Below are 27317 nucleotides of genomic sequence, written 5' to 3' on the forward strand. Positions count from 1 at the left end.
AAGTCTAAAATTATTGCACAGTTTGTGATAATTGTATTAATGCCAATTTTATACTATACATGTTCTTTAGTTTCCTAATTTAATTGAATAATATAAATAAAATTTTGTGAATTATTAATGCTTTTAAAATATATTGACTGAGTTTCAAAAGACTGTTCCAGTTTGATGCATAAATGTATGATAAAAGGACATCACAGAATGGAATGTGTATTCTGAATGTGAGAGGAATCACTTTAACGTATACTTCTTAAAGGGTTTATCCTGACCAGATCTCACAGTATTGTTGCAATATTTAATTGTAGGGAAGAAAAAGTTTTATTTAAGAATTGAAGGTCTTGGGAAAAGCATGACTAAATAATAACATTTTAGAAATTTACATATTATTAAAATGGTCTTATTTATTATTCATAGTCTTATTAATGATTATTATATAATAACAAATGAATGAGTTTCTTATAAACATTTTAAATGGATAAAACCGTCACAAACGTGCGAATAAAATACAAAATCTTTTTAGCAGTTTTATTATTATTTTACTACCTCCATGGCTCATTGACCTGATCGTTATTTTTACATTTAATAGAATCATTCTTTGTGATTTTTCACTTTAATTAAGAATTCTTAATATTCATAGATAAAAATTTTAATGTCCAAAAAGTGCAAGATATTAGTAATCGCAAAAAAAAGATTATTATAAATAGGTTGTATTTTTTTCTAATTTTTCCTTATCACGACTAATTCTTAAGAAAATTACTATGAAACATATGCATGCATATAAAACCAGGTTTGAAAATACTTCGTCGACGATTTTCGTTGGGATTTCAAGGCTTATGTTTCTAGTCACAGACAATTGTATGCTATACTATAATTGAAAGTTAACTGATTAAGAATAAAATCGATTGTAGTATGTGCTTTCAAATAATAAGAAATTTTTTTACATAAAAAATATGTATACCAGTAAAATTATGAAACAGAAACAAGTGACAACTAATTGTTTAAGTTATAACAGTTGGTTGTCGTGTATCTCATACTAGATGTATATGGAAGTTTCTCAAGTGACCCGTTTGTAAACTCTATGGACCAAACATACTTCAGTTTCTGTTGTATTAATTAAAGTTTCTAAATAAACAAAGTTGTTGCATTTAACATTTTTTTTTTTTATGTTATACTTTTTACAAAAAACATACATTTCAATTCATTCGTTTCAGGCAAATTTCGTAGAGATCTGAAAATAGTAAAATTTTTTAAAATAACAAATATAATGATATCATAAGCGTGATCAAATATATGCCTCGAACGATTTCAAACGAATTTGGTTTTCATTATAGGTGAGTGATAAAAAATGTTAGTTTTCACTTGTATTCACCAACAGGCGGTTTTCGTTCAGTGTAAAGACGTCTGTCGACTCGGACGCCAGTTCGTATCGGATCTTTGTACGAGTAAAATGAATTCAATTTTTTATTATAAATCACTCGCCAAATACTCACATTGTTAGTATTGTTTTTTATAATAGTGTAGTTCGCAGCATCTACCGTAAGTAACCTCTTTTATCTTCACCAACATTTGTCTGTTGTGTAAACATTTGATTTTGGCGGTTTATATTTGTTAGGTTCTGTAAACAAACGATTATAAAGTGATAACGTAAAATAGACTTTTAGTGTTTGCGAAAAAAATTATGTTCCTAAAATAAAAAGGAATTCTTTTTCAAAGCTGTTATGTTAGCCGTTTTTATATAACAATATATTTTACTATATATGCGTAGTGTCTACGCTGATTTCATAAGTGGTTTTATAAATTATTATTATATGTATTATGTTTAATATTCGTTCGTTAATTTATTCATTAATCTTGAATTTTTAATGGTCATTGATGTTCGTATTTATAATAATTTAAAGTAATATTTGCGTTAACACAGAAAAATATAATGTTAATACGTTAAGTTGTAGCTGACCGTGATCCCGCGATTTAAATATGTTACAGAAATCACGGGACAAAAAATACATTATTTATTAAATGTACATGTCCGTTGACATTCCAATAATAGTAATTATATGTACAGAGCATTTAATTAATTTATTTATTTATCGATAGGCAAAATATTATAAAATAAAATCAATTAGAGGATTCATCATTCTATTTTATATTAAATTTTGTTTTAATATTTCTTTATTAAAATAATGGCTGTGGCGTCATGTTAGATGAATTTGTCGCCGTGTGAAATTTCATCATCGTTCAGTGATTGAGTTAACGAAATCCATGCATCCACACTGTAACGTTTAAAACACTCGCATGATACAAACGTCGTATATCGTAGCTGTATGGAAGTTTATATATCAATTGTCACATCAACAATATTTCACTACTAACGACCCTTAAGTTACAACCTGTCCAGGCGGATAATATGGGCGCGCGAGTTTTGTTTGTTCAGCTGTACTTAGGGAAATACTGTTGAATTTTTTTTTTCATAGGGGAATATTTTTGTTTTTAACTTTCTTTTATACGGATTTGTTCTGGAGGAGTCTATCCTTAACAGTTATTGCTACGAACTCTGTGATGAATGTGTATTCGATATGAATATCAAACTTGTTCTGTGTCACCGCTAATAATTATAATATGTACACTAATGAGATTTTTTTTTGTAAATGTATTATCTGCACAAAGTCTCATATGGTATTTTGATAGGACTTTTTATAAATTACATACAGTATATGAATTTTCATTATGAAAATTTTGAAAATTTGTATATATTTCTGTATATTAAATACATATTATCAAGTTTTTAATGTTGGCAAAAGAAGATTCTCACTCTTTCTATCTATTCTAATGGCATCTGTGTTATACTATCAGAGCCGGTCGAATAGTTTGTGAAATTGAAACAAATAATCATATATAAATTTATAATTTAAGTAATATTAGGGATGGTTTACAAATTTCTGATTATGATCCTTTAAAAGAAAGTATACAAATGTGTACGTGTAAAGAAATAAATTAATTGGGATGAACAGTTTTCTATGACACTAATACATTCATTGGTTTCTTTAACATTCAAAGTGATGTATATTTATTTATTTTATCGATATGATCGTCGTTGAAATTTGCTATTGCTATGTGCTTTTATAATTATTGTTACGTTAAAATCAGACAAACATATAAAAAATTGTATAATCACTCAATGATTCCATCCTGCTTCAAATCATGTAATAGATAAATAGATCATATGTTTTGATTATATTTTAATGACGAGAAATTTGCACTGCAGTAAAGATTCACTAAAATATTTTAATACTTAAGAGACTAAAACTTAGACATTCTTATTATTACTTTGGAATGAAGGTCTGAAAAAAAAACCAGTTCTATTCAATACAAATATTAATGAAAAATAAATATAAAGTTCGCTTGAATATAATGATCTGCTCATAATATTGACAAAAAAAAAAATCCCTTCAAAAATCCTTACAGAGGAATTCAATTAGTAAATTTTCTCAAAATGAGACTAAAGTTTGACAGTCAATTGGAAGTTTTGTGTTAAATTTTAAAGTCTTTAATTCCATAAAATAATTTAAACAGATTTTGTCAGTTAAATAATCCCATAAACGAACAAGAATCACATAAGGAGTGGCTCAATAGAGAAAAGATTGTTATAAATCGGAAATTTGTTTTTTTATAAATTCATTTTTTTAACGATAACACTATAAAAGGGAAAATTATTATGTGACATGATCAGTAAATTAAAAGTAAGCACATATATAATTTTATTTAACAATAAGGACTAAGGATTATTAGGCTGTATCAATAGTTTCATTTGTTTTATTTACTCGGTTTGCGTTGGATCATTATGAGGCCAATTTATATATGGATTCATCATTATGCTCTGAAACACGTGCTCTTCAATCGAATCAAATCCTGATTGTTATTTGTTAACATATAACAATCCGATATAATATCCAAGTCAATATAGTCGATAGAGCTTCTAATTTAATGGGATTTTTTTTATTTAACTCATTGTGATATTAGATCGAATGCCACATAACTTACTTTTTATGAGATAAATAGATATATACCTCAGACAAATACCGTAGAGAAGCGAAATAGTGGACATAAAAAAGTTGGGTGAGTCTTAGATGAAATCCAGTTAATTCTGAAATATTACTCTTTTGATTATTTCTGTATTATGATTTATTTGACATGATATTTTTAAGAGTATTTTTTACAAATGCTTACACCATTTTCTGGTCGAAAATCATGCACTTAGAATAAATAATGTTTGTCCAGAATGTCTTGCGAGTGTTGGTCTTCAACTTGCACTTAATGCAGACAACCATGTTAACTCTCCATAACACCTTTTCGCGTCTTTTTAAAAATAATTGATTATAATTTTTTATTGTCACGCTGTTTTTAGTTCAAAATAAAAAAAAACCATATACAATCACTGCGGGAAAACTAAGAATCATAGCTATTTTATTAAATACACATATAAAAATACATTTGCATTTATAATACTTCTGAGGGTAGTTGTATAATGAAGCGTGGTTATAGTATCACATCATACTTTTTTTATAGAATCCTTGCAAACTTTCCACTTGAATATATATTCTAAGAGCAAACAAAGCATTCGTAAACATGAATCGAAAGACTATTCTGTTTGAAATAGGAGAATAAAATTCTATTTGGTTCTTTGGTAGCTCTTTCTTCTGACATTGAATTTGAAAACTAAAGAATAAATCATATAATAGAAAAATTCTATTAATCATTTAAGTATTATTTATGAATAGAATGTTGTATGACCAGTCAATTAACGAGCTTTGAATTATAATAAAGAAAAAATATACTTGTAATTTATATTTTTAATTTCAACGGATTTTTTACTGCTATTTCGCTGGTAAAAAAATTTTAGATTTAAAGGCAAAGTGATCTTTTGTATTAAATTTTATAGTACTTTCATACGGCTAATACTTTTGTTACGGCATGTTCTCATTTGAACTTTTGATTGAGAAATTCATAATGAAATTTCTACTGTTGAGCATAATAGAGAATTTTAGGGCGAAAAGAAACATTTATTACATATATCTCTAAGGAACAAAATTCAGTCTATTCATAACTTTAATAAAGACGAGATTTATTATTGTTATAATATACACATGCCCAATAATTTTGATGTATCTGTTACTTTTATTGACATTTTTAAAAAGTGTTAAATAAAAATTATATACCAGAAAAAAATATATACAATTGTTTAAGTTATAACAATACTTATGGGCGGATGTCATAAGAATTTTACTTATTCATATTATAATATATTATAGAGACAATACAAGTTATGTTAATTTGTAATACGACTTACGATTAGAACAATAAAGAGAACTTACTTGAAAGTACATATAATGTATATAAAATTAAATTTCTAAGATCTATAACCTATAAGTAAATCAATTTGATTCGTCCAATGTCAGGAATGCAATAGCTTTGTAATGTCTGCTTGATGTTTGACAGGGTGGAGTCGGCAACGTCACACGCTATTTGAAGTTCTGTTAAAATGAGGATGTTGCCAGGCGATTAATGTTAATTCCTGTAATAAGTATAACGCCTACTTAACATTCTGATCATCAACAACGTTTTTCTTTTATAAAACAGTTTAATATTAATTTTATAAATAAGCTTCCCTGTTTTTCTAGGAAAGAATAATTCCATCGTTCATTTTTATTAAAACCGGGATAGAAAACTCTTTACAAATAAATTTTAAACTATAATTGCACTAAAATATCCTTTTATGTTTACAGAATTTTTGGGAAGCATATTAAATTTATGGTATAATAGCGACAAATCTTTGTTTATACTTGTAAACAAAACAAAATATTTTTTTTAAGATATAATGTTTATATTTTTTTCTATTTCGATAATATATATAAAATTATTTAATTCATTATGTTCTAAGCAAAGGTTGAACGCTTAATGATTATTAAAATGTTGCTTATGCTTTCAGGCAAACTAGTTACGTAATACCAAAGTTAGTTATTTGGTCCCGACGCCATGTTTCAAAGGTTAACCCAACGAACGTAAATAGTTATCATAATATATTTTTATAACATTTAATGAATAATTTTCTATTGAAAACTTATAAGCTATTCATATGCAATAAAGGCTATAGATTTGATTCTATAAATGGCAAAAAGACAACCTTGTAGAAGCACTGTAGCTTATCTGTTTGAGACGTCTGCTAACTTGAGCTTGTTATAAAAGAGAAATAATATTTGAAAAAAGAATACGCTGATGTTAAAATTTAAAATGACAAAATAAAATATCAAATATTTATTCCTTAATAAACTTCTCATAAGAATTAAATGATACTAACATTACATGAAAAAACTTTAATAATTTTTTGATGCTCAAATTTCATCAACTTATAAAAAAGACTCACCTGACTTTACCTAATGTTATTAGTAGGAAGGTCTTAAAGACACTCATTAATTAATTACTTTAGCCATTCCTCTAAATGGGTATCAGTGAACGCTGACCGTGAGAACATCCCCACCCGGCAAGGTTTTTCATTACAGCCATCATTTTAAACTTTATCGACACTTACGTTAAAGTCTCTAAGGCTCTAAAAATGATATGAACAGTGACGTACTTTCAGGACCTAAATAACCGTTCATTTATGACACTAATAAGCTTTTGCCGTAAACTTTTCCAAAACGCGTTTTTCGTTATTTCAAACTTGATTCACCTTGATCATATTAAAACCATATTAGGTCTTACATTACGTTTTAGGTGTTCAAAATATATTTCAGATTAATTTATATAATAATCTTAAAGTTTACAATGCAACATATTCTAACAAATAAGTTTACCATACAAATGTTACTTTACATGTTATGTTTGAGTAGTTGAAAATTTAAATAACATTATTCAACATACATTAAGTAATATTATGTATGGGAAGGTTGAGGATTATGTTATTTTATTATGTGCATTACACATGACTCTCGTTAAAGGGGTTACATAAATCAATCAATGAACGGTTATTCTTTATTGATGTATCCACATATTTACAACGCTATTATTATCTAACCAAGGATCAATTCCTCATAAGTATCGATTTGTTACTTGACATATATAATGGGAAGGAACAAAGTAAACCTACTTTGGTACAAGGAGGTTACTGAGGACCTTTTTTAAGACGCATTATAAGAACTACATTTCTAAATTTAACATATCATATACACATGTATACCTACTTCATACAATCAACACACTTGTGTGAAATTCCTTTATTTATAATATAAGTATTTAATACGTTTAATAACTTCCATAAGGTTGATTTCACTTAACAGTGTTTTTATAATTAAACTGATATCGTAATATATTATCTCGATCCGCTGAGCACCCCTCACTATTAACTTTAAAAGCAACACAGTTTTAACATTTACTATCTATGATAAATAATAAATAGTTTTGTTTGCATCAATTAGTAACTTCGTCATTCTATGCTGATGCTGGCTTAATCTTTCTGAGTATATTACAGATGTTATATATGTGAGAGCGAGGGGATCCTCGTGGAACCTTGGCCAAGACCCTAGTCCTTTAAAAGGCTTTCGAGTCTGGGCGTTAAGTACCGATGACGATGAACAGGCTTCCATTTTGAAGCAAAGATAGTCTTTACTCAAAATGATACTTGTTTATTGCTAACAAATTCTTACAATGAATGTCAAGAATTGTATAGCGGAGATTCTACCACTGTGGCTCCTAAGAGCGACCAATGTAGAATGAATTCAGTACGATTATGCTTTGACTTTTATATGGTAAATTCTGTATTACAATTGTGGGTACTTGGAAAAAACTAATCACCTGATGTATTAATAAAATTATTAACATCGGTGAAGTGGGTAATTTGAAAACAATTATAATGAACGAAAACACGAAAAGGAATATTTTCGATAGGAGAAGGCTGTCGGCGCGACACGGCCATACTGACGGTTGGTGCGTGCTCAGCGCCAACGTCTAGTTCTCATAATATATTGTGACTTCGAAATCAAATCTAAATATTTCTAGAAATTTCTTTCGATTTTCGATGTAAGGATGCGACTAGAATTTTGGAGAGGTCTATATGTGCATACACTACACGTGTTATGACATCGATTTGTAGAATTTTGTAGATGTGATGTGCATGCACTATGTGTCATGACATCGGTTTGTAGAATTTTGTAGATGTGATGTGCATACACTACACGTGTCATGCCATCGGTTTGTAGAATTTTGTAGATGTGATGTGCATACACTACACGTGTCATGCCATCGGTTTGTAGAATTTTGTAGATGTGATGTGCATGCACTATGTGTCATGACATCGGTTTGTAGAATTTTGTAGATGTGATGTGCATACACTACACGTGTCATGCCATCGGTTTGTAGAATTTTGTAGATGTGATGTGCATACACTACACGTGTCATGCCATCGGTTTGTAGAATTTTGTAGATGTGATGTGCATGCACTATGTGTCATGACATCGGTTTGTAGAATTTTGTAGATGTGATGTGCATACACTACACGTGTCATGCCATCGGTTTGTAGAATTTTATAGATGTGATGTGCATACACTACACGTGTCATGCCATCGTTTTGTAGAAGTTTGTAGATTCAGATGCGCATATCCTGTACGTGTCAGAGAACCTGTAAAGTTTTGGAGAATTTAGTAGATGTTGTTTCAGTTGGTATTCGTAAGCTTGTTGTCATCAAACTCATCAATCTTCGACACTGCCATCCGTTCGTGTGGGTTAGTTGCTTTTAGCAATTTTTCGTGGTTTTCCTCTTCCTGTAACATGCTTAGAAAAATAACGGTTATTATTAAATCTCTTTGGGTTCGCCAAGACCTAGGTCTAATGTTATATTCCCATCTATATTTATAAAATTTAGATATTCTAATGGAGCAGTGATGATAATGGAGCAATGATGACGTCGTGTCAGTAAAGTTAATGGAGAAATGCTAATGTTTTATGACTTGTAAAATTTTAACGTTAGCTAAAGTCTAATGCAATATGCCATTCAGAAGTTACCAATTTCTTGATCAACACGAAACAATTTTTCAAGATGGATTGAAGCACTTTACTGATCCATTTGCTCGGCTAATACCTGGCTATACGGAGTAAATACTAATTCCAAAACGATCACAGAAAGTTTTAACCTCTCCTAACAACTTACTACCCCTGTCAACGATTATATTTCTTTTGGTATACCAAGTTTACTAGCAACGTACACGCGGATGACTTCAAATGCCGAAGAGTGATTTGGTATGGAAAGCAATCTGAGTTGTCTTGATACTGACAAACTTAAACATTTTCATCCATATTATGACCCGAGGGTAATAATATTCACCAGTGATTCTTTAAAATGGACAAGATTCGGACTGAACTCAGCATTCTGTAGTCTATCACATTTCTTATATTCAACACCAAAATCAAAATTATGAAGGAAATCTCACCAATGGTGAATACGTGAAAGAAGAGCATCAGTAGTTCGTATTCTCCTATAACCGACAGCGTGCTGTTTTTTGTTTTAGGACTTGAATGAGTACTGCCCTATAACCAAGAGAGCTTGCCACGACATATGTTTCTATAGAAGGGTTTTCTTAAAATATGGAGACAACAGGCTCAGCCGTTAGGAATTATATTATCATATTACGAGTCATCTCTTGTTCGTGAATCGAATTCCAATTATACTTTTCTTGGTTAAGGCGTTATGATGTATACAGAAATTGGGAGTAGACTTTCTAAAACTCCTTGCAAGACCGTTGAATTGTATTTCTTGGTTAATGGTTCTGGAAATAGGGAGATTTTATAGAATTTTTTAGTTTTTGTCGGCTGGGACGCACTTTTCCTTTTGAAATTACGTTACAGAGTTATTCAACACACTTTTTAGAAGAAAGAGCACTCAATATTAATCGAAAAACTACCGAAGCCATCGGCGAACATATGTCCAAAAAGAGCAAGCAGATGATTTATTTTCGTCTAAGGTATTAACTATTCAGTATTATTTATTACGTCTATAAGTCTGAATCAATATCAACATTTATGAATGACTACGTTGAAGTTTTTAAATGGATCATTTTTAAGAACGAAACAAATACCAACCCCATATGTAACAATAATCGTGAGGCCGGTTTTTTTTTTCTAAAAATTTGTTCCCAAGAACATCTCAACAGAAAGGTCATGAGCTGACAAAACATAAATAAACCGATTATAGTATTATCCGAAAGGAATATGACCAGAACCGAACCGACTCCATCTAGTTCGTTAGTAAATGACGACCAAGGATTTTTTTTTTTTTTTTAAAGATGCTCTAATAACGGCACAACCAGTACCACTATCAAAAAGGGCAGTAAGAGATAAATTTTGAACTTATTTTACCATAGTGGTGAATGTAGGACTGCTATGTTCACTTATTGCGAGGAAATAACTTTAGTAATTGACATTACTGTTGCAGTAGCATCCTAAGGGTGACGTTGTTTTGCATCTATAGCAAAATAAGCCCGATCCGATGATAAAATGATAAGATCTAATAATAGTTTGAAGTGAAACGGGAGGTTTCTTGTGATAACCATCGTTAACTCGACTTTTTAATCTTGCAATGGCAGCTACAAAAATCAGTTTAGGTACGGAATGAGTACTTACGTTCTTAATTTTTGTCACCTGCATTTTCAATAGCAGCTTCCACAAACGGCATTTTTTTGACTTAATTTGTCGTTGGTAACTCTTCGCCATATGTTTCGAACTTCTTGAAGAAAGGAAATTACTTTCATCCGAACTTCCTACTCGTTCAAAGATTCTGGTTCCTCAATAGGAAACAAGATGCCCCAACGTCTTCATCTCAAAAATTGTGGTGCAACGGTTCTCGAGTCTTCAAAAACGTGCGGAGTTGTATGTTGAACCATCCGATTTCATGTAGACGATCCGGCGGTTGAAAGTGTGGCGTAAGACGTCCCTGCTTCTGATGTGAGAGCGAGGGGATCCTCGTGGAACCTTGGCCAAGACCCTAGTCCTTTAAAAGGCTTTCGAGTCTGGGCGTTAAGTACCGATGACGATGAACAGGCTTCCATTTTGAAGCAAAGATAGTCTTTACTCAAAATGATACTTGTTTATTGCTAACAAATTCTTACAATGAATGTCAAGAATTGTATAGCGGAGATTCTACCACTGTGGCTCCTAAGAGCGACCAATGTAGAATGAATTCAGTACGATTATGCTTTGACTTTTATATGGTAAATTCTGTATTACAATTGTGGGTACTTGGAAAAAACTAATCACCTGATGTATTAATAAAATTATTAACATCGGTGAAGTGGGTAATTTGAAAACAATTATAATGAACGAAAACACGAAAAGGAATATTTTCGATAGGAGAAGGCTGTCGGCGCGACATATACTAATATGTGGTACGAAGATTTATTTATCATAGTTATATTTATGTATTTAAATATACTTGAACATTATTGTAATTAATACGTATTATACGTACGTAATATTATTATATGAATATTACCAGGGATCCAGCTTGTTGTTACTATAGGGTTTTCCATTAAGGGCGCTTGATCTTTGAAATGCAAAAAAAAATACATGTAGGAAAGATATTTGCAAAATTTTTTTTTTATTTGGAAGGTCTATCGACCCCATTATGTATGGAATATGACATCATTCAAATGACCGCCACGGCTTCGGTTGGTGGCGCGCACACGAAAGGTCCAATTTTCGATGACTCTGGCGCACAAATCGGGCTGTATTTGATCGATGGCGTGGCGTATGTTGACTTTGAGGGCATCGGTGGTTTGCGGCTTGTTGGCATAGACCTGCAACTTAAGAAAACCCCACAAGAAAAAGTCCAGCGGGGTCAAATCGCACGATCTCGGTGGCCAGTTCACGTCGCCTCCGCGCGAGATGACCATGTCCAGAAATTGCTCGTGCAGAACTTCCATCGTAGCGTGTGCTGTGTGGCACGTAGCGCCGTCCTGTTGAAACCACATGTTGTCCAGATCCATATTCTCGATTTCAGGCCAAAAGAAGTTGGTTATCATCGACCGGTATCGCTCACCATTGACGGTGACGGCCACACCATTATCGTTTTCGAAAAAATACGGACCAATCACGCCTCCGGCCCAAAATCCGCACCAAACAGTCACTTTCTGCGGGTGCATTGCCACTTGGTGAACCTCGTGTGGATTGGTCTCGTCCCAAATACGGCAATTTTGCTTGTTGACATAGCCATTCATCCAAAAATGCGCCTCGTCGCTGAAGATGATTTTTTTGCCAAAATCGGCGTCAACTTCCAACTGCTCTAATGCCCAGTCAGCGAACACACGGCGCTGTCTATGGTCATTAACCTTGAGCTCTTGGGTCAGCTGGATCTTGTACGGGTGCAGGCTCAAGTCACAACGCAAAATTCGCCAAGTTGTCGTCTGCGAAAGGCCGAGTTCCTGTGCGCGACGCGGAATTGACTGCCGCGGGTTTTCGAGGACACTGCCGCGCACAGCGGCGATATTCTCGGCAGATCTCGTGTTACGTTGACGCACGGGAACCGGCTGATTGTTAACTGACCCGGTTGACTCGAATTTGTCCACCAATCGACGGATAGTCGACTCGGCAGGACGATCATCGCGACCGTAAAACGGGCGAAGTGCGCGGAACGTTGCTCGAACTGAAGACCCATTTTCATAAAACAATTTTATGATTTGCACGTGCTGCTCGACACTGTAACCTGCCATGGTGGTTTGGGAGGACGGAATGAATATAACACACTGCATTTGACAGCTGTCACTCAAACAACATGGCCGCAATCAGCTGTCAAAGTTCAAGCGTCCCTATTGGAAAACCCCATAGAATATGTGCTGTCTATATGTATATATATATATTTATATATATATATATATATATATATATATATATATATATATATATATATATATATATATATATGTGTATGTGTGTGTGTGTGTAAATAAAACTCAATTTATGTAGGGTTTAATTTTAAATTCTTAGTTTTAATCGGAGTAATGCTGAAACTAAAACAGAAATCAAAAAGTTTTCCCGACTAAATTCGAGATTTCTGGATAAGAGCGACATTTTCCATTCCAATTGAACCTGGCGTTGCATTAGTAGAATAAGAATGTTTTAAAAGTATTTTGTCCAAAAATAGCAAAGAATTGTAAGGTTAATCTCATAACTATTATTTTATTTTAATATTATGGTTAGTTCATATAAAACATTATAATAAGTCTATTGGAAAAATATATGGACACCCGGTCAAGTATGGGACTATGAACCAAGGATTAAATGTTAAGTTGTTTCAATAATTTAGTATATGATTCGTTTCAGCTGATATCCGAGGCGCCACTACGTCGCTTCGTGGTTAATTCTATAGCTTTGTCATTTACATGTACGTAAAATTAAACATGACCTCTCACTGACAAGGTCGAAATACATCATACACCATGTTATGCTAATTTTAAAATATTGGTAAACATAATTTTAACAATTCTATTTTATATTTTGCAAAAAGTTCGAAAATATATATGATATGAATAAATCAAATAAATTTATATGTACCTTTCTTATTCTTAAACTGGTGAATAGATCGAGATGCATCGGTATGTATGTACTGTGACAATTTAAATGCGATCTTAAATTATTACTTGAATAAAGTATATTTTGATTTAGTTTCATTCGAAACGTCTTACCTACAGTCTATTAGTATTCATCAGAGCAACCGGCTCCGTCGAGATTAAAAATTATTGCTTTTAGCTTTCTTGTACAATTGAAATCGTTCGTGCCAGTGATTGTTTGAATTGTAATGAAACGTTTCGTATTCTGTAATAAGAACATTACCTTCATGTCGTGAGAAACTATTATAGACTTGATAATTTAAATACGAAACCAATGCCTATTTGTGAAGAGAAAAAAAAACATTTTTTTTTTGTAATGAATTTTTTTATTAATTACTAAAATATTATCTTCATCTCGAACACTTTTTGTTATCAAGAAGCAAATAAAAAAAAATTTATGTCTTATTTACCATACTAATTTAATGTCCATAGAATAATCTTATCTAAAGATTTTTTAATTTACGAGGAAATGTAATGAATAGGTAATAATACGCTCTTAATTTTTTCACTTTCATTGGGCTCGCATCGGACCGATTATTTCGTATATAAAAGAGAAATTTATCTTTTTGTTGCACCAAAACCAAAAAAAAAAAAATCGTAAATTTATTTAAACTCTATTATAATAACGCGTGTACTGTAATGAAAATGTCACGTTTATTGTGAGAAAGCGCTCCGTCTCTAAAACGATTCGTCATACTTTATTGAACAATGACGGCTCATATTGAATGTTGTTTTGAAATATTTTCCTAACAACTTAACTTGTGGCTTCCTTTTGTAATTTTTATTTTGACAATCTTATCGACGATATGTTTACTTAACAGATGTCATTTATTATCTAATTGATTTTTCCGTCTCTTTTCTGGTTTTTATTTACTCTTTGTTTAAAATAATAATGTATTGATAACATTAATGTATATTAAAATTCAATATTATTTAATATTTATATTTTTTAACGTAAGTTGTTAATCGTATTATGGGTGTTTTATTAAGGGTTCGCTTCATCCGTATATTAGCAGCTTCATTTATTTAGAAGCGATTGTTATTAAGTCACCTTTTAGGACATTTTAATTTTTTTCTATTTCCTGTGAAGCACTTCTTTTAAAACAATTATTTCTTTTAAACCGTATGCCTCTACCATTTCTATAACTTTTTATATTTTATGGTATTGGTTATTTTTTTTTGTTTTTGTTGTTTATTATTAACTAGAGAAAGCGTTTTCTTACGCTGTATGGCTTTTAAGAGTTTTCCCACAGATGTTACAGCCTTTTTGTTTCATGGCCTTTTTTGGCTCCTTTGTTTTTGTGTTGCTTTTCACATGCATTGTAATTTATTTACCCCTAAAAGTCGTTGGTCAGCCAAATTTTGTATGTTAAGTTGCATAGTGTTTTGTTCTTTGCACAATTGTTTTTATCCAGGGTCTTCTTCGGAACGGATTTTCATTGGACTTTCATGCTCTGATATAGCCTTTTTCAGTTTAAAATTTATGAAATATATTATTCTACAAATATCTGAGGTTTTGTTGTAAAAATAGGAACATGTGAAGAAGAATAATTCCTAAAAAGCTATTGAATAATGATTAGTATAAATATGATATAATAAAGCATTTTAAATCGAAAACTAACTCAATTTTCAGTGTTTAAAGGATAATTTATAGGATAGCTGAACAAATTAATTTTTATTCGTTTTATCGAGCATATTCTTAAAGCATGATATTTTCTTTCTATTTCTCTGTTAATATCAAGAAGTATTTTACATTAAATGTAGTCCTTCTAATAATTTAATTTATTATTGGGTTTAAACTTCGACCATTGTTTCTTTTTTTAATTTTACCAGCAAAGTTTTTATGGTTATTAAATAAATTATAATGGAATTGGTTTTAACCATATATATTTTTTTTATTTCTTTTTCTAGTTTTACGACACAAACAAAAATTACATTAATTTAATTTTATCTGTTTAATTCAAAGCAAGACGTATTTTTAAACTTTAGTTCTACTGTATTATTTATAATATTTTAAGAATATATACGTAATGGAATATATAAATATTTTACATACTTATGATAACTCCAAAATAATTTTATTATACTCCTTTACAAACAAACGAACCTAAAATAAACAACAAGCAAACCTTAGTTATCAAAGACGTCGCAGATTAAAGTGGCATTTTGCTATAACAAATTCAAGATTTTATCTTTAAAAAAATTTATTACAATTTTCACATAAAAGTCGTGATAATTTTTTTGTCTCAAGTACAATTTTCATGAAGATAAAATTGGATTGAATATTAGTAGGCAGTGAATTAGGATCCATAGATTGTCTGTTACTTCATGTTGTTGTTCTACTGTTGTGAAATATTTCGTTTTATGAATTTTTACAACTTTAAACTTTTTTGAATCCTTTGTCTCAATATAATATTAATCTATTCTTATCGGACTGCAATGTTCTAGAATAGTAGGTTATTTTAATCACTCGAGTGTGTGCCCAAATATAAGTCATACCAGTAAATAAATAAGATACATTTTTAAATGAATAAGAAATAAAAAACGCTGATATTTACTTTTATACTTATAAAAAAGTATGTAACAGTTAGGGTATAAACCCAGCAGATCAATCTTGCTACGTTGATAAAGATTTTTACGGACAGTTAATAAAATTTGTGTTTTTAGTTTACTTATAAAATTTATAATGTATGAATGTTTCTCATGTTTCAAGGTTTTGAGGCGTCTTCAATATGAGTAATTAGTTTTTGCCCACGATTTCAGTTTCAGAATTAGAAATGTGTAAGTGAATAAGCAAATTTTGATTTTCATTGATATATATATGTTTTCGATAAAATCAGATAAAATTCTGGTTTTAAGCTTCCTCCTCACCAATTTTAGCCCCATCTGCAGAGGGGGCTGAAAATTCCAGCTGTTCTTGAGTTATAAATAGTGTAACTAACCCGACTTTCTTTCATGTATATAAAAATAAAATTCAATTTTATTCTTATAATCACTTATATTATAAATGATAGTGATTATAAAATTCTACAGTGCAACATAAAATGGTTCATAAAATTTTGTTCAATTATGTACAAGGCAATCTGTTATTATAAGCCTCGAGCAGTATTCACTTATTGAGATATTATAAAAGTTAACATATACATAGTTATAGTGAGTTAATATTTTCATTTGCTTGTTCACACAAAAGAATATTCGTATTACGTAATAATTGGCTTATAAAATATTTCTGGACTTTCATTTTTATTGGATTGATATGTAACTGTCACGTATTTATTCTATTCATCGATTTTTTTTTTGTTAAACGTGTTGTCAAGTTCACTCAAGGTGTTTTATTTAATAACGTACAAAGTAAATTTTATTTTTAAATTTGTTTTTATATGAATTGGTGGATATATTGAAAGCGGATGCTATGAAACTCAACATGTTTACAATTTTATGATGTTATTATCGTGTTTCTTAAAGTAATTGAATTTATTTTTTTTTTAATTATAAATTTTATTAGTATAGTACCACAGTTGTAGTAATTTTCAATAGATAATAACTTAACACGATCTATTTAAACAGAATCGGTGACATATACCCATGCATATTCTACACTGGATCTTATTGTTGTGTACAACAAACATTTTTTTATATAACATCATAAGAAATATAAAAGTGAATATTTTTAAGGTGTAACAAAAAAATCAAATTATATTACATTCGAAATTACAAATTCTAAATTCGAATTAGTAGAAACAGTATGTTCTAATTATATTAAATTCTAAATAAAAGTAAAGAGGTTGTATAGCATATATTGTGTATTTGAAATTGGAAATGGTGTGTGCAATAACAAGGATTAAATCAAACATCCAGTATCAACATAATGTATTCTCTTTACAGTATCATACGTTTCCAATAAGGCTACGCTTTTAATTGCTATTCTTATCTCTTATCGCTCGTATTGGTATGATCAACTGATATTAAATGTCAGTTATATTTAGCTGAAATTAAGTTCATGACTGCGTTATATCAGAGTCATTTAAATAAACAAACATAATTTAAATAATTATCATTCGATCTTTTAATGAGAAACAACAACATATTCTAACTTTACATATTTTTACTAAAACCAAAAGAATCGAAGTTTTACATGTGTTCTATATATTTTATTGAACGATGCTGTCGTGTGTTTTTCATTTTGAAATACAATTATGTTAAAAAAATAAGTGAAATACTTAGTGTGAAAAAGACAAAACTTAAAATGAATAAAAATCTTATATATTTATTATTAATATTATCCAGTTTAGTGAAACTTAATATAACAAATCAGCTGAATTTATCCCACTGATATGTGATGTATGTTTGACACAGATGTGCTGTGACTGTGATATTTATAAACGCTTTTGTAACCTGACACTAAAACACTCAGGTATCATAACATTTAACTTGTCAGAACACCAGTGTGGTGTTTTGTAAAACAATATTTATGTTTTCTCAAAATAGTTGCACTTATTTATGAAAGTATTAGATTACTATGCCCTATATTTTAATGTAAATAAAGATACCTCGCTGTAAGAATAACACGACAATGTTTTTCGACATAAAAATATATCGTTAAATATTTCATATCATATTATTATAACGACTCGCTTTATGTAAAAGTATTTTTTTAATTCCAGTACTTTAGATGACATATTTATTTCGGTATTTCAATGCACGAAGACAGTATATAAATATTTTGAAAGTAATGAACAATAAGCCCAAACAGTTCCGACACTATTGTTATATATAACAACAAATAATTTGATATATTTGTTATAGATAGACGTGGGTGTGAAACATGGAATAGATGTTTCATGATTGATTGACATCAGAGCAATAGTAACATGATACTGTCTGCTAAGTGATGAACAAAGGTGAATTCTCCGTTCACAATGATCGCGGGCGTTGACACACAGAATGTATTCAATGCTAGTAATATCGGATCAAATGACACTTTCAACTTTTTCGACGACGCCAGGCTGGTGTCGCTTATCAAACACAGAGGCACCAACCAAAGCACTAACATTGGCGACTGGTTGAGAGCGTTAGAAGACCTTCGGAACAAATATAACATATCACTCGTAAAGGAATGCGATCGTTCTGATTACTGTTCCGGCGAATTTAGAGATTTAATTCTCGCTTACAACAGTATTCACGGATATATTAGTCTATTAGTAAGTATATTATTTAATTGAATTCTAACCATAACACTATATTGAGTGTGATACGGAAAGCGCTTCATTTAAATTCCTATGGAAAAATCCATTTTACGCAAACGTTTTTATAATTGTAACATATTAGAAAACAATGAGCGTCAAAAAGCGAAGAGACTTTTACTTGCGATCATTGTAATCCTTAGAAACAAAATACTTTCTTGACATAAAAAAAAAACAACTTTAATTCCAAAATTTCGTTGTTAATAACAATCGAAATAGCATAAACTCTACAAAGAGATAGCTTCCTGTTATCTTAAAATCAAATTAATCAGAGAAAACAATAAAACCCCACAAAGAAATTATTTATTTAATAATTGTTTATTTATTTCAATAAATTTGTGCCAAATCTAAGACTCTAAGGTATTTTAATCGATAAGGTCCCATAAGTTCTTTATAATTAGCTAAATAAAAACATTATGATATTAAACACATATATTTTGTGCTTGTTCTCGTATAATTTTCCTTCATGACTGTTACTTTCAGATATGTTTATTTGGAAGTCTCGCCAATGCATTGAACGTGGTTGTTTTGACGAGGCGGGACCTCGCTGCTGCTCCTATCAACCGTCTTCTGAAGTGGCTCGCTGTAGCTGATGTGTTCGTCATGATGGAGTATGTGCCGTTTGCTGTTTACAGATACCTGGTAAGTTTGTACACTACACGTTTACGATTATAATTTTTACTACATTAATTTTAAGGAACTATATATCTTAGTTATGTTTGTCATATAATAAAGAATCCAAATAAAATGAACTGAAGAACTATTATAGAACGTCGTGTTGAATTAGTGCTACTTCGAAAAGGTCAAGACGTTCGGTTGACATGTGTTTTTCTTGAACATAGTTCGTTTCTGTTCAGACATGCTATTTTTGGACTTGGCTGTAATAAATGATAATTTTATTGATAATGTTGTATTTATATACTATTATAGTTCGTAAATAAACATCTTTATTTAGTCTATATTTCGATGTTTTCTTAGCAGAGGGATGTGTATTATAATGGCTTTTATATACGTATGTATGTACAAGCATGTGATTCTATTGGAACTCGTTCATCTAACAAATGTCAATTTCCAGCTGTTTCCCGGCCAAGAAGAGCGCCCGTACTCGTGGGCTGTCTACATGCTGTTCCACATGCACTTCACACAGATTTTACATACAGCATCCATACTACTGACGTTGTCACTAGCAATTTGGCGATACATTGCTATCAAGTGAGTAAGACAGCTTGTAGATAGAATTATTGAAGTTAATTTCGACTGGTTTCCCTGCTGGCAGAAGTAAATGAAAATATGGTCTCGCATGTAACATAATGTTTCATTTTTTACTTCAACCTAACAGAATACTTTTAATACGTCCCGTCGTTTCAATAACAAAGCAATGGAAACTTTCAGTTAGAGCCAAATATTAATACGCCACTGAATTTCGGCAATATAGTTTTATTTCGAATAAATTGTTTATTCTTCCTCTTTATTTGTTTGGGTTTGCTCTGTTACCGGACTTGAATAAATATACATATGACATTCTATCGTTTTCAATAACTAATACATGCAGAGAATATTTAAAAAAATATTTTATTTTAGCGTATTTTACCCCAACACTGAAACTGTGTTTATATTGTAAATTTAAATTATTCGCAATAAAACATAAAAGATTTCTATAATATATACCCATTAATGATGTAAAGGTAACGACTAAAAATTTATTTATTTAGATAAAACTTTTAAATTTATATATTTTTTTTTTATATCAAAATTAATTAATGTCATAAGTTTAAAAAAATACGACTTTCTAAAAAAAATTTTTATAAAACAAAAAATAAACGTTTCATTGAAATTTTGCATAATTTAACATCGGCTTGCTGCAGATATGTCGTTAGAAAATTTACATTAAAATCAGATAAAAAGGGTTTCCTCTTTTATTTAATATAATACATTGTAAAGTCGTGCTGGCCTGGAAAGGTCTTGGTCTCCTGGAAAGTCGTGGTGGCCTGGAGGTTAAAGGACCGCCTCTCATACATGAGGGCGCGGGTTCGAAACCTGGCAAGTACCAATGTGATTTTTTTGAATCATATGTACTTTCTAAGAGTATTTAGACACCACTGATAGACGGTGAAGGAAAAACATTGTGAGGAAATCTGTACTTATAATTTCAAATTATAAGTTTGAAATCGCCAATCCGCCTTGAACAAGCGTGGTGATGAATGTTCTAACCTTTTCCATGTGAGAAGAGGCTTTTGCTCAGCAGTAGGCACCGATAGGGTGATGATGATAATGATGTTGATGATGAATACATTGTAAAATTAATAGGAATACAAATGTTTCAAACATTTAAAAATTATATAAGCAACCTTTTCTAGTGACACCGTATTTCAAAGTCCAGCTGAAAGTTAAAAAAACTCAAAATAATGTTTACGAATTGTATCAACAAAACTGTGTTAGCAAATGAAGTATCTACATTTCAGAGCTGGCTTCATGCCAACTGTACCTCGTGTATGTACGTCTAATATATGAGCTCATATTTCGTTTCGCAAAATTTTTTAATCGCCAAGGAAACTGTGATGGGGTAAATATTTATATTACGCTTCAACCGTCGGTCGTGCTGTCTGTGGTACTTATTGTATGCGCTACGTTAAATATCATATTGCTAGCTTGTAAAGTATTTTTTTCATAAATGTTACATCATTATAATTGATAAAATGTGTTAATATTCAGTTTTGATTGGTTTGATATGATATGTAAGATAATCCGGTACAAGTATATGCTTTAATGATCAACTAAAAAAATATTTTTTTTAAATAAACAGGTTCCAGTTAAATAATCAAACAAAGTGTTCTGACATAACAATATCACAAAATTTCAGAATTATTCTATAAACAATTACCATTTGTAGAAATTGTATGAAATGGTACCAAATAAAATCAAAGTCATACACGTAGATTTATTTCCTACCTTGTTATAAGTTTTGATTGTTGATGAATATCGAAATATCTTCCTTCATATTCTTGACAGTACAAATTTAACAATTAAGCAAACTTATTTTCATACATATAATATTTGTAAGGACTATTCATGGCCAACAAAGTTGTATCAAGAATGTGTCAATTAGAAAGTTCCAAAGCTCGAGAACTGCTATATTACTTCGAAGTATTCATAAAGATTGATAAGTCGTTCCTTTAATTCTTGTATAAAAGATTATACTTGTAATATTCTCTATAAAAGGAAAAAATTCGAGTTAGAAATAATTTCACTCTAAATTAAAAGAATCTTTTAATAAGCAAATTTGACCAGGAGTTAGTTGAAAGGAAGGAGTCAGAAAAATTAATGATTACAATTTTTAAACTAAAATTATATCAAATTTGGTTAGGTAGAAAGAGGAGCGTGGACGGTGGAGGTGAGCGTTAAACGTAAGTTAGATAGGGGCCCCTTAAACCCATACCTGGTTTGCAAGTCCCAGGCACTGTTGAAGCTCCTCTCCCTATAACGCTATGGACCCACCACCCGCACGGTGAATCCATTGAATGCTGAGAAGTTTCGTCTCGTCTTAGTTCCAACATTAGGGTTCTTTCAACGAAATTTTAAAAGTAATAACAGTTCTAATTCATTATTTTCAACTCACTTAACGCGTTGCTGTTGCGTTTTAAAAAGACAAACAAAAATAGTTTGTTACTTTTATTAAATATATATAATATTTCCTGTACTCAATTTATTGATATAATAATTTGTTTTTCATAAATTCACGATAACATCGTTTTTATATTTATTTCTACTAATAAATAAGAGATACTGTTTCATAGCTTTTTTCGTAGTTTCAAGTAACATCAGCCAGCTGTTTATTTTAATTGTTTGCTTTTAAAACAATTTTTAAATGAAACATCATATTTTAATTGAAATATCACATTTTATTTTTAATTTTATATATATAACTATTTTGTTACGTAATTCTTCTTTTCTTAAAATCATCGTAATAAATTCATGCCTATTCAAATAAAACCGCTAGAATGATTTCTATAGTTCATTACTTCAACTGAAAAATTTACATCTCTGTTACATTTATTGATTGTTATGTAAATCCTAGATACCCATCTCACGGAGCTTCGTGGTGCACGGAGCGTCGTTGTTCAATCGCTATCATGACTAGCTTCCTACTACCTCCAATACTATGCGTTCCATCTTACTTTGTAAGTATACTTGACTTTATCAATAAGTATTACATACGTAAAGTCCATGATCAGCCGAATTATTAATATTTGTACAATTATATTGTTAACGTTCATCTTAATTCATGGTTTATTAAATTTTTAATAATTTTTTTCTGTTTCTATTTACGGTGAATCAAAAATTACTACTTAATAAAGCACGGCTTGGCAAAACAAGTAATTAATTTCCTGAACACATCAAATTCCTACTGCAATTACTTGACCAATTTCACACTATGTTAGAATGCTTAGAAAGGAGAAATAAAAATTCGCTGAATTGGAAATCCGAATTAAAACCTTTGTAGGTCTCGGCTTTATGTTCGTTGGAGCTCAGATCACAATCTCTTGGGCTCAACTAAACGCATGTTAACTTAATTAATTCACACATGTAAGTTGTATTTAAAGTTCTCATGTAATATTCTTTTCCCTTCTAATGTTATGTATTAAACTGAAAATAAATAACATTAAGGCTATGTCTAATACTTGAATGATTGAATATTGAACGACTTCATTAATAAAGGCATCGTTCAGTTTAGATGATAGGGAAATTTTAATTTACTGACGGAACATAAAAGCTATATCTAATCCACAAATGGAATATTGTTGTTATTATATACTTACATAACATTTTAATATTAAGAGTAGTAGTAAATTAAGTTATATTTCAGAGATTTTATTCATAATAATATTTATTACAGACAAATACAGAAAACAACGATTTTTAATCATATGTATAATATATCAAAGGGGCTGTTTCGTACAATGTGAATAACAATGTTGTCTAAGTGTGAGAGAAAACCGAATTTAATTTCAAACAAATAAGTGGATTTAGCCCAAGTGATTGATTATAGGAATCGTGTAGTGTACAGCCGTTAATGAAACTCGTTTTGTCGGCCAAGGCTGTCCCATTCACTCCTTAAATTAATCGATTCTGTCTATTTCCTGATCTATATATATTTAAGTTCAAAATTAATTTACGATTGGATAATTTTAATCGTTATCCTTAAACAGTATATTTGGAAAATTCAGTATCTTTGCAGATTCTAATTGTGGTTAAACAGTTTAAATTGCTTTATGTTATTAGAGAATTATGATTAATCATTAATTTTTAAATTATTTTACAGCGAATAAACTGTGTATTATTTCTTTTGTTGTCTAGAAATAAAGTTTTTATTGATTTAAGGTGTTTACGATACACGAGGACTACACCTTTGATCGTCCACCGTCCAAAGTTTATTACGTGGATTCCAATTACGACGGCAAACTTTACCAGATCAACTTTTGGGTTCACGCGGTGGTGATCAAGTTACTGCCGTGTGTTATTTTGACGGTGATAAGTGCATGGTTGATCAGAGTTTTATATAGAGCTAATAGTAGAAAAAGAGCCTTAAAAGGTTACAGTGCTTGTCCGGCTAGCACAGCCGTCAATGGTAATGGAAACGTATTCACAAGGAAACCTACAAAGAGATCAAAAGCTGAGCGAAGAACTGATCGTACTACGAAAATGCTGGTTGCAGTTCTACTTCTGTTTCTTCTTACTGAATTCCCACAAGGAATTTTAGGTACGTGTCTTCTTGATTGATAAAATATCTGATACGAATTACTCTTTTGATTTAAATCAACCTGGTTCTATTATTATAAGGGACACAACAAACAAATATGACAGTTGTTACAACTATATTACATTTTATTATATTATTTGAGATTTAAAGTAAAGTTATAAATAAATCATATATTTATCTTTTTAGCGGTGGATTAAATATTTAGACAAATTATTACGAAAAAATATGACAATAATAGAAACAACTTTTCAAAGTATATACTATTAAGAGGTCTATATACCTACTACACATATTAAGAGGTCTTTTCATATCCTGACTTATTCAGTTACACAGTCATACAGAATAGTATAAATAATTTGAATTTAATCTTCGTTGTTGTTTACTTTAAAATATTGTATAGATATTTTTGTATCGTTCTTATACCAATTCCTAAAAAAATATATATTTTGAATTAATTTTTCTTCCTTTAGTTTATTGTAAATCATCGCATTTTTACATATTCTCCCAGCTGCGCCCTTTCAATAAAAATATCATATGTTTCAAAGAAATGGGCTTGTAAAAAAAGAGAATAAAAATTTGGAATATTATAAAAGGTATATATTTTAAAGATTTGTCAAAAACTTAGTGTTTTTTACTCATTCCTCTTTTAGAACGAACTCTACTTTTTAAATAATTTTTATAAATACATATGTCATTACTTAAAAAGGAAATTGGCTTTGAATTTTATATGACTTTTGATAATATTGTTCTTATTAAATTTTATCCGTTTTGTACGTGACAGCCAAAATAGTATCTATTTACTAATTTAGAAACATTGTAGCTTGTTGCAATAACTCTTAAGTCTGGTAAGCCCCAAGACAACACGCTTTTACTTTTTATTCTCTTGTTGAAACTCCGAATATATCCTCCGGGAAAACTATGTAGGGAATGCTTAAATTACTTCTTACGGCCAATGGCGGATGCTACTCAGTTTCATAAAGCCGTAACTGGTTTGAAAGGATTTATATTATGAATGAACTCAGAAAGGAGTTATAAAAATTGATATGAAATATTTTACTTATATTAAGATTCTGAAAAAAAAAGATAAGAATGATGCATGACTTTCGCATTCTATATTTAATTGCTTTTTCTTCTATTATCGCAGGTCTGATGAGTGGGACTTTGGGCAGGTGCTTTTTCAAGCGCTGTTACGACCTCTTCGGAGAGCTGATGGACGCACTTGCTCTACTTAATGGAGCTATCAACTTTGTTCTTTACTGCTCGATGTCCAAACAGTTCAGAACGACATTCCGTCAAATAATGTGGAATAAATGTGCGCCAGCACCTCGAGCGGGCTCTCATACTGAGCTACAAACTACATACGTTTAACGTTGTAAGGAAATGTTTCATTTTACAGAGTAATATCTGATTTGTATGACAGGAATTTTTCTTATGTTAGGATACTAAGAATGGATCGGGAGCTTGCAGAATAAGACTGTATTAGTAGGAACGCTTTCTTGTGGTGAATTTATAGATAAAACACATCCTACTTTTGAAATTTAAATCACATTAAAATACTGTGTTAAAAAATTATAAAAAAATTAATAAATATGATGTTTATTGTAAGTGTCAATGAAACGAATAAAAAAGTTATTTATTATAAGGATTCTAATCTCTGAACGAGCAGTCTGTAGAGGTTATGAGGTTTTATAATGTTCAAAATAAGTAAATTGAGTTATGTATATATGCATATGTTACTAAATGCCCATTAAATACTTTATATCAATTGTTTAGAAGGTTAAGCAGTTAATTTTGTGAATATGTGTAAATAGTTAGTTGCAATTCCTTTATACAAACCTGGTGTATGGATATGTTGATGTATTACACATTGATATTTAGATTGTATAAATTATTGTGAATATATATATTGTTTTGATTGTATAATTCAAAACGCTAAAATATTGGTGTAGTAGATAAATTTGAATTGACGTATTTTTGATGTTTTCTAATATCGTCTGGTTCTTTTATAAAAACTGCGTACAAACAATTTAAAATTTCAGTGAAAAAACAATACATATTCAACAAATGTTCAGCTTCATTCTATATTATTTTCAACGTTATCATTGTTCAAAGTTTTTCATATTATTCTAAACAATGTATCCCCATAAAAGTTGCTCATGTTTCAGATAGCTCGCATAATTTTGTACAATTCAGCCTTTTTGCATCTTCAATATGCTAATTTCCCTTTGTGGAACATTTTATGACGTTTATATTACTTACCCGAAACTGTGTAAAATACATGAATTGGATACTTTGCATTAATGAGATTAGAAAAAGGTAGTGGAATTAAAGACGGTTGGTAAGTTTAAATTGTACTACATAGAGAAGAAATATGTTTCTTAGTTCATAGTTATGGATGGAAATAAATATATGTTATAAAAATTATCTATCCAACCATTTATTCTTTTATCCCAGGGTAAATATAAAGTCTAGTAATCAAGGAATAACACCAATCGAATTAAATACCCAATTAAAAACCTTCGATTATATTTATTATCTTGTAAATATACATCAATTTCATTAACATTCTAATTTTTTTGATTAGTTATAATATATTGATTATACATTTAATAGATTTAGTATTTTATTAATTGGAAATCACTCCAATAGTTTACTTTTATGTTTGACACAGTA

General features: G+C 30.3%; 1 protein-coding gene across 2 annotated transcripts; it reads left to right on the forward strand.

The window, feature by feature from the left end:
• Positions 1-1372: 1372 nt before the first annotated feature.
• On the forward strand, positions 1373-27068 carry LOC116772086 (G-protein coupled receptor dmsr-1-like). Of its 2 annotated transcripts, none has more exons than XM_032664126.2 (7): positions 1373-1533; positions 18450-18844; positions 19370-19528; positions 19962-20098; positions 22962-23064; positions 24266-24644; positions 25789-27068. In XM_032664126.2, exons 2-7 carry the CDS (start codon positions 18563-18565, stop codon positions 26010-26012), a joined length of 1284 nt encoding a protein of 427 aa, XP_032520017.1. In that variant the 5' UTR covers positions 1373-1533; positions 18450-18562; the 3' UTR covers positions 26013-27068. The 2 variants fall into 2 exon arrangements, with proteins under 2 accessions (XP_032520017.1, XP_032520018.1); XM_032664127.2 differs by having other exon boundaries at positions 1375-1533; positions 18454-18844.
• The last annotated feature ends 249 nt before the right edge of the window (positions 27069-27317 follow it).

This window comes from Danaus plexippus, assembly GCF_018135715.1.
Source record: "Danaus plexippus chromosome 16 unlocalized genomic scaffold, MEX_DaPlex mxdp_23, whole genome shotgun sequence".
Taxonomy (NCBI): Eukaryota; Metazoa; Arthropoda; class Insecta; order Lepidoptera; family Nymphalidae; genus Danaus; species Danaus plexippus.